This window comes from Eptatretus burgeri, chromosome 14 (assembly GCF_056783735.1).
Source record: "Eptatretus burgeri isolate ZD-2024b chromosome 14, Ebu_testis_v1, whole genome shotgun sequence".
Taxonomy (NCBI): Eukaryota; Metazoa; Chordata; class Myxini; order Myxiniformes; family Myxinidae; genus Eptatretus; species Eptatretus burgeri.
Window position 1 is genome coordinate 45535600 of NC_140974.1, and position 14985 is coordinate 45550584.

At 42.2% G+C, this 14985-nt stretch overlaps 1 protein-coding gene across 3 annotated transcripts in view; it reads right to left on the bottom strand.

Moving 5' to 3' along the window:
* The window catches only part of LOC147013077 (cilia- and flagella-associated protein 157-like), a 30061-nt gene that overhangs the window by 1845 nt on the left and 13231 nt on the right, over positions 1–14985 (bottom strand). For all 3 annotated transcript variants that reach the window (XM_085854612.1, XM_085854611.1, XM_085854610.1), the window contains exons 2-8: positions 14886–14985; positions 13382–13535; positions 12948–13215; positions 9413–9543; positions 9106–9256; positions 4896–5008; positions 4510–4657 (exon numbers count right to left, since the gene is read on the bottom strand). The exon at positions 14886–14985 is cut by the window's right edge and continues 172 nt beyond it. In XM_085854612.1, the coding sequence (XP_085710738.1) occupies positions 4510–4657; positions 4896–5008; positions 9106–9256; positions 9413–9543; positions 12948–13215; positions 13382–13535; positions 14886–14985 (1065 nt within the window). The remainder of the gene's footprint in view (positions 1–4509; positions 4658–4895; positions 5009–9105; positions 9257–9412; positions 9544–12947; positions 13216–13381; positions 13536–14885) is intronic.

Sequence of the window (14985 nt, forward strand, 5' to 3'; positions counted from 1 at the left end):
GGGGCCTTAAGGCGTAAGCTAATTAAGGATCTCCCATTTCATCATTGGTTTCATGAGCATGTATTTTGGTAGTGTGTAAGGGGATAATGTTTGTTGCATCATATATTTAATTTTGCTTGCTTCTTGTACATTCCCTCCCCATGACCATTGCTTGTTCAATAATTAAACTGACTTGATCTCGTGTGAATTTTGATCATGGTGGTCCTCATTCGTGATCAAGGGAAAGCCCCTTGAGGGATCAATTGGCTACGGAGAGTCAACACTGTGCAGCCAGAATCGGATCACTCTGCACATCAAGCCTGCTCGACCCCATTTGCATACGATGTGTGAAGCCTCAATGGTGTAACACTGAGTCGATTCAAACTTCCAATCCATATGGTATCATGGCTTTAAGACACGTGATCTGGCAGAGCAGACCCTGAAGCAATCAACCGTTCCAGTCATATTCAAGCAAGTCACCAGAATTGAACCAGGAAATCCGAAGAACTGGATGACTGCAACAATACCATCAATTTTCATCAATTTTAAAACACTAAACTTGAATTGAACCTCCTCCATGCTTAATTGTTGGTTTCAAACAAAGCTCTTTATAAGTTAGTTTTTCTTCATCTCACATACTGTCTTTGATTACATCCAAATAACAAACTTTGACATGTCTGTCCAAAGCACCTTTGGCCATTGTTCCATTATCCAATTTTTGTCTTCTTGTGAGTGTTTTAGCCTTTTAGTCTTGTTCCTCTTTCTTCACAGCCCTTTTTTTGCTTGTTGTGGATGACATATTTTGCTTGTTTCAATCTCATGAAGTCTGTGAGCACTTCTTCAATGAATTGAATTATCTTCATCCTACCCTCAGGTTCAGTCCAGAATTGGAATGCTCTGGTTGCTTACCCTTTTAGAACGTCATGGCAGAGAGAACTGCATTCTCATTGACGACGTCCATCTACAGGAAGCCCACCTTCACTGGCCAGTATACTTGTTGGGACTCTTTTAGTTCAACGAGAACAAGATTGGTTTGATCAATGTACTGGTGAGTCGAACTGAGAGGACATGTTCCAACTCCTAGCTTCAGTCTGAGACGGACAAGATTGTCGGCATCTTCAGTGAGAATGGATACCCTGAGTGTATAATCAGGAGGTTCATGCACAAATCCCTCACTGCTACAGATGAAAGGAGGATGGGTCCTGAAAAATGCCCGGTCTGTATCAAGATTCCTTGGAAAGGGAAAACATGGCAAAGATATGAGGATCAAATCAAAAGATGCGTCTCAAACACGTATCTGGCTATCCGTCCAAGAGTGATTTCTATCTCTCGACGTGTGACTCCTGCAATCAAGAAGGGTGTGTGACCAGCCACACACAGGAAAACCAAAAGGTTTTGATTTTAATGCTATTTATGAGTTCACGTGCCAGTGTGATGCTCAGTATGTAGGCAGAACTATGCAGACCTTGACTGACAAGTTCTGGGTCGTCCCTTCATCCATCAGGAGGAACACTTGCGGTACGAGAATACAGCCGGTGCGTGCTTGTAAGAAGGTTCCAGAATCAATCTCAATGTTCTGTGCATCTGCTATTAGACGGCATTTGATTGATAATGCAAACGGTGCTGAACAGTATGGTGCGGACACATTCAAGATATTGAGTGGAGGACAAAGTATAACAAACCTCCGAATACTAGAAGAAACGTTTATCAATTCCATGGATCCGATGTTATGTCGGCAAAAGGAGTTTGAACATTCACTTTGCTTATTTGTGCAAAGAAGAAGAAGAACACAAACATCTCGCAGTCACAGATGTTGATCAAGAGGATTTTGCAGTGGCCCTAGTGGCCCTGCCACAGATTCTGCAACCTCCAATTGGAAGGCTGAACACCGAACAGGCTCCCACCCAGAGCATTGGGAGGCGATGATGTTAGCAGCAAGTATCCAATCAGAATTGGTCTTGTTGATAGGTGGCCTATACAAGTTCTTCATTGCCTCATTTACTTTGCGTGAATATCACCTGAGGAGTACACAACAAAAAGCTTTGTGGTTTTTTTGTTTTTTTTTAATTCTGTTTTCTGGAAATGTCCTTCAAATGCCTCTGTTCATGTCTATGTTGAAGTTTTGTAGTACTCAGAATCTTTTTATTGTTATAATAGTAGAGAACGCTCATGGAGACTTTGAGTAAATTGTTGATGCTGATAATATCCATACAGTGCCTTCAGAAAGTATTCACACTCCTCGACTTTTGTCACATTTTGTCATGTTACAGCCTGAATTTAAAATGAATCAAATTAAAAAGAACAGTCACCGATCGACACAAAATACCCCATAATGATAAAGTGAAAACATTTTTTTTTGAAATTTTTACAAATTAGTTAAAAATGAAAAGCTGAAATGTCTTGTATCAATAAGTATTCAACCCCTTTGTTATGACACTCCAAATTGAGCTCAGGTGCATCCAATTTTCTTTGAACATCCTTGAGATGTCTTTACAACTGGATCGGAGTCCATCTGGGGCCAATTCAATTGAATGGAAATTATTTGGAAAGAAACACACCTTTCTATGTAAGATCCCACAGTTGACAGAACATGTCAGAGCAGAAACTCCACCATGAAGTTCAAGGAACTGAATGTAGAACTCTAAGATAGAATTGTGAGGAGGTATAGATTTGCGGATGGGTATAAAACAATTTCTAGTGTTGAAAGTTCTCAAAAACACAGTGAGCTCCATCATGAGGAAATGGAAACAATATGGAACTACCCAGACTCTTCCCATAGTTGGCCGTCCGGCCAGAATGAGCAACTGGGCAAGAAGGACCTTGGTGAGGAAGATGACCAGTCTGACAGATCTAGAGAGTTCCTTGGCTGAGAGGGGAGAACCTGGTGGAAGGCCAACAATCTCTGCTGCACTTTACAAACCTAGGCTTTATGGGAGAATGGCCAGACAGAAGCCACTCTTGAGAAACAGGCACATGACAGCATGCCTGAAGTTTGCAAAATGGAATGCAAAAGATTCTGTGGTCTGATGAGATGAAAAATTGAACTTTTTGACCTGAATGCAAAGCACTACATTTGGCAGAAACCAAGCACAGCTCATCACCCATCTAACACCATCCCTACCATAAAGCATGGTGGTGGCAGCATCAAGCTATCGGGACGTCTTTCAGTAGCAGGGACTGGGAGACTTGTAAGAATAGAGGGAACAATGAATGGTGCCAAATACAGGCCAATCCTTGAGGAGAACCTGCTGTAATCACTGTCAAAGGCACTTCTAAAAGGTATTGACTCGAGGGGGTTATTGACGCAAGACATTTCAGCTTTTCATTTGTAAAAGTTTCTAAAAACATGTTTTCACTTTATCATTGTGGGGTATTTTGTATAGATTGGTGACAAAAAAAAATTAAATTTAAGCCATTTTAAATTCAGGCTGCAGCACGACAAAATGTGACAAAAGTCGAGGGGTGTGAATACTTCCTGAAGGCTCTGTATGTTGTAACTCCTGAATGTGTCTTAGACTCTTACACAGCAGTGTATATTGTTATAGTCGTTGGATTTGGCCCAGTGTCCCAATCCCAATCCTGACGAACTAATGTCACGGTAGACTGCAGAGTCAAGTCGAGGTTAAATCCTCCACCCGCATGGTGACCAATTTGGTGATGGATCGTCGAAAGAGACCAAAAGCTGAAGAGATCTTTACATTGGTTTATATCGTACAGATAGCTCGAACGAGAATCTGACTCTTTATCCAGATCATCCTCGAGACAGGATGAGCCCCCCGAGTGGTGGCTTCGACGATCCTGCAGTGATTTTTTAAAGCCTCCTGTGACATAATGGTACCAATTTCCCACGGTCATGCTTTTTAACCACACCGGAGTTAATAGCCCAATGATTAACCGTGAACCAGCCGACACAAGTTAATGGGATTAATCAGGTTTAATAAATAGGAAAGGGGAAATTGGGGGAGAGAAAAGCATGTATTTATAGCAATTTCAGAATCAATGTACAGTACAATACTATACTGTAACAATTAGATCCACTTACAATTCCCCTATGCCCACGATAACTCGTTTTGCTTAACTGTTTACATTAACCGTTCACTTGACAAATCACATCCCCAGAACAACATATATGGTTCCCTCTCCGAGGTGAATTGGTCGATAAAAATTTTACAATCAAATGACCTTCCCGGTTTTATCAACAGTACAATCCTTTGGAGATTTCGGGAATTGTAGATCTTCTTGGTACATGCCTAATATGTGGAACCTATCCAATATATATATATATATATATATATATATATATATATATATATATATATATATATATATATATATATATATATATATATATATATATATATATATATATATATACATATCTCAAAATCGAGGAAGAACGTTTTTAAAAAAAACAAAATTATTACATCTAAGAATTTATTTTTATTCATTCTTGTGTTTATGTAAATATTTTTGCAGTAGTACTGATGAAGGATAGTGTTAGACATCTGCATTGGATTAAATTGCTCTTACCAGTTGATCCTCAGGTTTGCCAGGTCTGGGGTTTAGAGCTAATTTTCCAATTGGGAGGTGGGATGTCTTGTGCTTAGTTTCCGGTACAAGTCCAAGGTTTCCAGGGTAGTAGCGTGTGAATCCCAGAGGCGTGGGACAGATGGCCTCGCTGGAGGAAGAGGAGATGAAATTGAATGCAAATACAAATCAACATAAGCTGTTTGTACAAATGAGCAAAGTCAACAAATGAGTCGGTAGCATGTTAAAATGCCGCAAAAAACTTAATGTCCATGGTGTAAACACCAATTTACACCACAGACAGCCAGAGAAAAGCAGGAACTAAAAATAGCGACAGTGATGTGATAATAAAACTTGAGAGTGTGTTATTCTGCTCTGAGCAAACTCACAGCTTGGATGCAGCTGGTCCAACAGCAACAAGCAATTCCTTCACCACGGCCTCATCAAGTTTGGCCTCCAGCTCCTTCAACGTTTCCTTTAGCAGATGCCCTGCTGTAGGATCCTAGATAGAGACCATGCGCGTACACACACACACACACACACACACACACACACACACACACACACACAATAATAATTCACGTCCATGACATCAATACAGCAAAGACTATATTGAAGTAAAATAAAAGTCACATTTAAACAAAATCTAAGAATTACTAGATCAAATAACTTTGCTAGATTACGAGATTACTGGAATTATGACATCTATTTTCACTTTTATTTATGTTTATTTTTTAATGCAGGATCTAAGGCTTGGAGTGGAACTGCCACACACATCTCACACACATGTGAGATACATGTTAGACAAATACAAGAACAAGGGAGGATTCCTATTGGCCTCATGATCTGCCATTAACTTTCATGGGAGGATCATAATCACCAAACTGGCATAAATGGTGAGTTAGCGACTGGGCATTATCCGGTTGACTCAGCCTGTCATCCTTCCGAGGTCGGCAAAATGAGAACCAGTGTACTGGGCCGGTATATACCCTGGTTAAAATAGGTGTACCATATCCCTGTGTTGTAAGAGGCGACCAGGGTTGCGTCAGGAAGGGCATCCGGCGTAAAACATGTGCCAAATCACGATGCGGATCATACGGATGATCCGCTGTGGCGACCCCTAACGGGAGCAGCCGAAAGAAGAAGAAGAAGAAGCGACTAGGCATTATCCGAAGAATGAGGGCATGACTGTGTACAGAGTTGTCATATGAAGCCGCATGGAGTATGCCTCGTACTCTGGTCTGGTGCTCTTGCTTCCCATCTGGCTCCTCTTGAGACGAGGCCTTCTGCACAAATGAAATCTCAAAGTAGAAAGCGGATTCTCAAGACTGGCACTCTCCCACTTTCGACAATTTGGCGGGCTCTCTATTGTATACAGGAGTACCTTGCTGTTCACGGGTTTCCCCTTCGCAGATTCGCTCTATCACAATGAATTTGATGAGGAACGGTTTGCAGATTGCGGTCAATGTGTTTGAATAATCGTGGGTTGGCAAAGTATTTTCCGCATTTATTCAACTAATTAACAATGGCCATGAACACAATAATCCCTCAAACCCTCTAACATCATAAGTTGAAGTCCCCAACCCTATTTTCCCAAATTACCCCTTAAGTTTGTGCATCGTGGCTTTGGGGTTCACAGAGATTTTCAAGAACGTAACCTCCTCGAACGGCAAGACCCTCCTGTACAGGCTTACCTCTGAGCCTTGCTCCTCCCTCCTGCCCTGCCTAAGTCACCCCAGGTCACACTCATTCCTCAAGAAAATCTCACCTGCTCATGCTCCCAAGTTCCAGTGTGTTTGACCACCTGCATCCAATTGTCCATTTATTCTCCCAATTGTGGAATCGTCTCCCTGTGGCGGTTGATCTGTCATCTCCACTTCAGGTTTTTAAATAAGTTCCATCACTACCTCTTATGCCTACCGATGCACATCCACAATCTCTTATGCACTCACTGATTTTTTTTCCCACTCCGTTCCTCTCCGAGTCAATTGGTACTCATTTTGTGTTATTCCTCATTTCCTCATTGTGTATGTCCACACACTCTTTGGTAGTTGCCCTTTGTGATTCAGCATAAAAGCCACGGCCCTTGTATAAAAAGTAGTTTATCATAATTTACGAACCTTTAGTTTAGCGTCTTGAAAATGCAGTATATTTTACATCTGCATCAACAATCTTAATGTTATCGTGCGAACTGCTTCTATAAGTGGTTTTTATTGTTTTAACGAGGACGAGAAAAAAGTCACAGGGGAATAGATCAGGTGAATAGCATGCTAAAAAATGATGGTTGAGACGCTGATGTTTTGCAAAAAAGACAAGAATCTCCTGCACAAACACAGCTCTGGCCAGTGAAGGAACATTGTTGTGTAAGAGAAACCTCAGCGACTGTAATGTTAGCTCTGAATGGGCGGTATACCGCTACTCGTTGGTGTATCAACCTGCCTATAAAGCACCAGAAGGACAGTTTATAATCGAGGTGGAAATTGAACCGAAACTATCTGTAGGCAGAACACCATGCACTTTGAGTTAAAAGCATGAAAGTTGGCAAAAAAAAATATCCGTTACAATGTACCGTACGCTATGTGACAGACCGTTGGTTCTGCCTATGCAGTTTCTCGGCCAGGATCATGTTGGGTGGTTGACATCTCTCTCACAGCTGTAGTTAGGGCAGGAATTTGGAATTTATTCAGGGGATGTCTCATTTGCCTGACTACACTTCACAAAGGACACCATGGGATGTTTAACCTCCACCAACTAATGCCTGAAGACAGGACAACCAGTTTAATGTCCATCCAAGGGACAGCACACACATGGATGAATCACACTGCCTGTGAAATACCAGGTTGACAGATTATTGCTGGGACGGGATTCAAACCCAGGCGAGACGGCTCAGAAGCAGGTGTGCATACCTCCAGGCTACACTGATGTCCCACTCCAAGGCAGAATTATACATTAGTTCCTCCCACAACCACCAGAGGGTACTGCTGATTTGGATCGATACATGAAAACGTTCAGAATTGGTCAAAGTATATACTGTATCTGCAAACCTGCAATCGAAAAAATTTATATTAAAAAAGTTCACAAAACTTTAATAGGGTTACGGTTTTTTATGAAACACCTGTAATCTCCAGGCATGACGTGCTTTGGCAATATTGCTTTATCGTGGGGCGGTTTCGATTCCATGGGACAGTATGAAATCTTAATTGCTCAAAGTATGGTCACTTGAGGACTGCAAGATCATGAGAAAACATTGAAGCGGTCCATGAAGCAGTTTTGAGGACCCCAGGGAATCGTCTCATCGTCGATCTCAAGAATTGAACTTATCTTTATCGAGTACACAAAGAATTCTGAAGCAGGAACTAAAAATGTACCCGTATCACATACAAGTGAAGCAAAAACGAACAGACAATGACAAACAACTCTGTGTGACGATACGTGAATGGTTTGAGGCAAAAATGCGTCGGGATCCATATTTTGAATAATGTGTGGTTTTCTGATGAGGCCCACGTTCTTGTAAGTGGCCATGTTAACTCTTATACATGTTTTGGGGTTATAGTTCTCCTGTTGAAGTTCTTGATAGATAATTGCACTGCATAGGATGCCATAAGCAAATCTAGCATCATTAAGCCTTTGTGGTTTCAAAATGAAAGAGGGAAATCAGTAACCATAACCACTGAACGGTAGTTGAAAGTTATCCAGAAGTTCTGGGTTGCATTAGTGAAGGAGCGCCACATTGACAGGGCTGTGCAATGGATTCAGCAAGATGGGGCCACACCTGACACTTCCAACAGATCAATACTGTGACTATAGCAGAAGTTCAGTGATTGGATCGTCTCAAGAAGGATAGATGCTCGAATGGGTGTCCCATTCTCTGGACCTCAACCCACCTGAATTTTATATTTTGGGTTACCTGAAGGATACTTCAGACTTTTGACGACCTCAAAAATTCAATTGCCACCAACATCAAAGCTATTCCGGTTCAGGAATGGAGCCGATTTATCGACAACTTCACCAGGAGGATAAATTTGTGCCCGCTGCAGCAGGGCAGCCATTAAGAACGTGTTTTGTGAGCTGCCTTCTGAAATCACGAGTTTCATTTTTGAGGGTTACTTTATTCTACATATTACAGATTGTTTTTGGTATGTATAAGTTTCATGGTGTTTCAATGAAAAATTTAAAAAGCATAAAAACAACTTTGGTTACGGCTTTTTTTATGAAACACCCTGTCTTAGCAAAATCATGGAATCCATCATTACCTCCACCACCAAAGATAGACAGAGGTTACATTTTCACCCCTGTTTGTCTGTCTATCTGTGAGCAGGATAGCTCAAAAAAGTTATAGACCGATTCGGACGAAATTTTGTGGACAAGCTTGGTGTATGCCATGGACAAATTGATTTGATTTTGGTGGCGATCCGAATCCAGATTTGGATACCAGAATATTTAAAGTGATTCTCCACCATTGAGAGATAGAGCCAAAATATCATATCATAATATCACTGTGTGCTTTTGCAAAGCATCCGAGTTCAATGTATATATTCACATATTACAAACAAGTTAGTCCCCTTCCCCCTTCCCCCCTCGGGTTAGTAGCCAACATGCCTTTAATCCAGCTTGCATGGCAGAGACCGTGGATGCGAGATAACACTGCAGCTTCTGTACGTGGCTCCTCTCATCTTGAAACAAACCGAAAAGTTCCTTCTGCTCCATCTCCAGGTGCTGCACCTTAACCCGAAGGCCTTCCACCTCCAGCCTGTCAAGAAATAAACCGAATGTCTCATGATGAGAAACAATTACATCCATTTGCTGCAGCATCGACTGGCAATTTCAAAAACTGAGGCCAAGAGAGAAAGAAACTAAAGGATTGGTGTGTCGTGTCGTACAGTAAATACATAATAAACTAGATAACCTGAACTGTTCATTTGCGTTAGAAAGCTGAGCGTTGTGAATCTCAAGCTTTCCGATTTCATCAACACGCTTGAGCTTGGCTTCCTGCTCCTTTTCTTGCTTCTTACAGCGCTCCAAAAGGGAAGCGAGTACCTGATGCACAATCACATGGTTAGTTCAATACATGTTCAGGTCCTAAATGTATGCATTTTGCTCAAGCATTGCAATATATTACCCCGAAGGGAATAAAATAGTTATTTGAGCCACTATGTAAGATCAATTAATAGTGCACCCACATAACAGCATGACCGCTCTGGAGCATTTCCAACAGACGGCACTGTGTTGTGGAGCACAATGTCCTGTGAATGTGGATGAAAAGCCAGTCATCTTTTTTTTTGTATTTTCTACAAGAGTGAGGCTCAAGGAAGAGGAAGGTAAAATTCATACTGAGACAGCGGGGCAACAACTGTGCACAACCAACAAGGCAATCAACAAATAGGAAAGAGAGAGACGAGAAGAGAAGAGAAGAGAAGAGAAACAAGCTGAAGCAAGCAAGTAAGTAAAGGAGTTGGGTTACGAATGGTTAATGGGGCTAATATATATATATATATATATATATATATATATATATATATATATATATATATATATATATATATATATATATATATATATATATATATATATATATATATATATATATATATATATATATATACACACACACACACACACAAATCATATGTTGGATGAGGGTTGATATAAGGTGATGATGAACTGCCTACTTGAAGCCCTCGATGGAAGTGCGGGAAGGAAGGGCTTCAGAAAGGCAAAATCTATAGATGGAAGAAGCATGGAACAATGGAATTGAGGTGTGCAGTCAGGCTGAATTTTGGAAGTTTAGCCAAAAGGACGATCCTGAAGAATGTGTGCATCCTGGAATTCCTTGGGAGTGTCGGAGGACAGAGAGAGCAGACAAAGAAATATCAGAGAAGAGGTGGTGAAAAAAAGTGACTGCCAACCTGCCTGTGCTGTGAAAGCAACAATCCTTGTGCTTTGATGTCATCGCAGATTCCAATGTTGGAAGGTTTAGATTCCACAAAATCCAGGAAAGACAGATGTGATGCTGGGGCACCAGCCCATAAAGGAGAGCAGCACTCCATTGAAATACAGACAAAGGCCTTGTAGACTGTGAGTAGCTCTGATTTTCCAGGGAAACACTAGATCGATGGAGGATGCCCAGTCTGCGGCTGGCTTTGGAGGCCGCTTTGTTAGGTGGTTGGCCCAGGAGAGGTCATGGCTGATGTTGAGACCGAGAGCCCATGAGACTGAACCCCTTCCAGTGGCTGAGCATGGAAATAGATTGATGGTTTAATTTGACAATCCTGCCGGAGTGATAAGGTGAGACAGTGAGATTTTTTTAGGATTGAATGACATGTTCCATTTATCAGACGAGCATCTGATCAATTCTAGATCATCAGAGAGTGATGCAGCTGCAGTCTGCCTAGCAATGGGATTGGATAATTTACAACATAATTTCGAGTCATCTGCAAAAAGGAAGAGAGGGATTTACAGAGAATCGGACAGGTAGTTTATGTAGATGAGGAATAAGAATGGACCCAGGTTTGAGGTTCCGGATACAACATCATCTCTTTTTAAAGTATGCCATTCTGCACCAGTACACTGGTAAAATGACAAAAAAAAAGATATCTGTAAAATTAGCATGACTTCCAGGAAGCAGGAGTGCTGGGATGTGGATATGGCCCTGAAATGATAGACCAAATGGTCTTCTGTTCCTGAGTTTTGTGATATTTACTTTTGTATTGAAAGTTACATCCTCGGTCACGAGTAATAACAGTTCTTGATTATCATTATTATCATTATCAAGCACTAATATTCACGTTATTGAATACATATATTTTTTTTTCAACCAAAGAAGCACACTGACTCTATGACACGATGGTGACATCATGCACATAAATGACACCAACACATCACCTCCAAACTAAGCCTGGTGTTGGCTCAGTGGTTAGGGTGGCGGCTTGGGATCCTAGGGTCCTGAGTTCAAGCCCCGTCGGCGCTGAATTAATACACCAGGGGGTTGACTCAGCCTGTCATCCTTCTGAGGTCAGCGAAATGAGTACTGGATCCAGTGTGTGTACTGGTAGAGGGGAACTGCATCACTGACACAGTCGCCCTTCAAGAAATGATAGCTACCCTGGCAGCTAAGCTGCCATACGACCACCACCACAACCACCTCCAAACTAGGAGGCATCCATGTGGTACTCAACATTCTTCAGACTGAGATTAAAGCCTATGGTCCTGAACAGACGAAAGCAGAGATGTCGATCAAGATTTCGTCCTTGTTGTGGGCTCATCAGGACACAATACCGCGAATCGTTTATTCGTGACCATCCATATTGGGCTTATCATTGATCACTGACGCAGTCGAGTTTTATGGAATAAAAAGAACAACGATTCAACAAATAAATGAATGCAAAAGTTGATCAGCAAGCAGACGATGGATTATAAAAGGATTTTCATGAGATTGTAACAAAGCGATCACGTATAAATCACTGAACCGTACTGTATCAGTTAAATGGAAACTCCACATATTATATGTACGAAACTCTTTGCAGAGCAGTCGTGCTGCCGAAGCAATTTCTTGATGAGGGTTGCAGTGATTGCTGCATGGCCACTCGAACACACGATGATACGACGAGACTGAGGGGGTTGAGATTTGGAATTTGTTCAGGGTGCCAGAGATAGCTTGCCCACTCTTCGTGGATGACATCCGAGGGACGGCACACCCTGTTCAGGAAACACCATGATGCGAACCCAGTCTAGCTGGCTTGAGTTGTATGATGCTGCGAGTCGCATCGTGCATGAACACTTTGGTGTACCACTTTTGCAAAAGTAGTTGCTGGAATGAAGCACTATGTGCCTATCGATTCCACTAGTGAAGTTAGGTGATCGACCAAAGCTTGAAAATTTTCCCGCCTTTTTTGACCGCCGGCCGCCATTTTGAAATTTCAGGAAAAATCCATATTTTTGGAAATAATATTGATTTTTGAATATTTAAAAATTATATTTCTCTGTGTTTAGATGGCCGAATGCACTTCAGTAGGCACCAGTATGATAGTAAGTACCGGTAAATATTATTCACAAACTTGTCCCGACATTTTGAGAAGGGGTTGCTATTTTGGAAATTCAGTGATATCGTGCATTCGGCCATCTAAACACAGAGAAATATATTTTCTAAAATATTCAAAAATCAATATTATTTCCAAAAATATGGATTTTTCCTGAAATTTAAAAATGGCGGCTCGTGGTCAAAAAAGGCGGGAAAATTTTCAAACTTTGGTCGATCACCTAACTGCACTAGTGGAATCGATAGGCACATAGTGCTTTATTCCAGCAACTACTTTTGCAAAAGTGGTACACCCTAATGAACATGATCACATTGCACTGATAAACATCGAGACACCATGATGACGAATGAGAGACTGTAGTGTTAGGGTTAGACATACAAAGTTGGGGGTGACATGGACACGTACTCTCTGTTGGTTGGCAGTCTTGTGTGCCATCTCCCTTTTGATGTTCTCAGACAAGTCAAGCTGGAGACGCATTGCCCGCTTGCTCGCGCCTAATCGCTCGTTCTCACGCGCCACCACAGCGGCCATCTTGGCCGTGCGCGTCAGCTGCGCCGAAATGACCACGTGCTCCTTCATGGACCGTTTCACCGTTCCCGCCATTTGGCGCTCGTGGGCCTCACGAAACTCGCTCATCAAGGAGTTCACCTGCGACGTCGTGTCCTTCTTCAGTCTGAGGAGCACGTTTGTTGTCACTTGACTGGTTAATGACGACGTGCGTCGTTATTAAATCAATGAGTCAAAAAAGTTTATTCATAATTGGGTGTGTGTGTGTGTGTGTGTGTGTGTGTGTGTGGTGTACGGAGGTCCGGAGGTCCGGTGTTAGACGGTCCTTTTACCTCTCTTTCTCAATAATCGCCTTCACTTCAACCTTGTGCAGCGCGTTTGTATGCTCCTGCTGCTGCTCTTCTATGTTCTGCTCCAGCGTGGCCACGTGAGCCAAGATGTGCTCCCTCTGATCATTAAAATCACTCAACATGGCCAGCCTCCCACCTGCGAGAGGAACGACGGAAAATGGGACAAGAAAACGTGAGATTATGAGGGGGAAAGGGGGTTAACAAGCTCGAATGAGATAAGATCCTCGTCCTCTTAATGATGACGTCATAAAAACGAATATGATGTCATTGTGATGCATCAGGTTTGCGAGAAATAATTATATGTGCTAATGCTCGGCTCGATTCCCGCAAACAAAATTCAAACAGCTTGCCTAGTTTTGGAGATAATGGTATCGGCGATTTCCATTAGTGGCGATATTATGACGTCAACTTTTTTTTCTAGGAAGAATTTCCAAAATCGGAGATGGTTACTGCCCGCGCGTGGGGTTTCTGCATATACATGGCAAGTTTCACGAAGATCCGATGAAAACTCTGGGTTGTGAAACAAAAAATGTCAAAAAATAGGAATGACGTCATAAAAATTGATATGACGTCATAGTGATGTATCATGTGTGCGGTAATTCATCTCTGCCAATGCCCCGTTCAATTTCCGCAAATAGAATTCAAAGAGCTTGCCTAGTTTCGGAGATAATTTTTTTAGGCGATTTCCATTAGCGGAGATATTTTGACGTCATATCTTTATTTTTTCTAGGAGGAATTTTCAAAATCGGAGATGGTTACTGTCTGCGCAGGGTATTTTTACATATATACGCCAAGTTTCAGGAAGTTTCGATGAAAACTGTAGGCTGTGAAACAAAAAAAACTGCACAAGAACAACAACGTGAGCAAGACTGAGAGATCCTCCACGAGGATCTAAAAATACGTTTACAGAACATGACTTAAACCACACAGCTTGTTGAAGCAGCAAGGCACGGATCACCTCCCATATCAGGTGTTGCCACACGATCTGCGACCAACGACGATTGTCCGCCACACGAGCGCATTGTCTCCACTCTGCTGCACACCAGTTTCAGGAGGTGCAGTTGCGGCCGCATGTGATAACAAACCAAAAACGGCCCTTCCAACCCGAAAGCAATACAATTTCGCCTCCAATTCCCGATGAATGAATGTAAATTCTGCCCTCTGCTGGTTATGGTGGGAATTTGTAATTTTGTCACGGTGCCGGCGATGGCTCGCCTACTTTTCGCGAATGACACCACATGACCTTTAACGTCCACCAACCGATGCTCGCAGACGGGACGACCGTTTAACGTCCGTCCGAGGGACGACACACGTTAATGAATCACCTTGCTTGTGAACGACAGAAAATAGCTGGGTGGAGATTCGAACCCAGGCCAGACAACTCTCAGGTCATCCTGCCAGCCCGTAGTCGGAATGAAAAAGCCGAGATAAAAGGGAAAGTTAAAGGAGAAAGATAAGAGAATGAAGCGGAGGGTGGTGCACATACGCAGGTTCTCGTTGTCGGTGGTGAGCCGCTCCGTCGTTTGCTGCAGCTGGTTCTGGAGCTGAGACACCTGGGCGCAATGCTTTCGCTGCTCTTCCTCGTA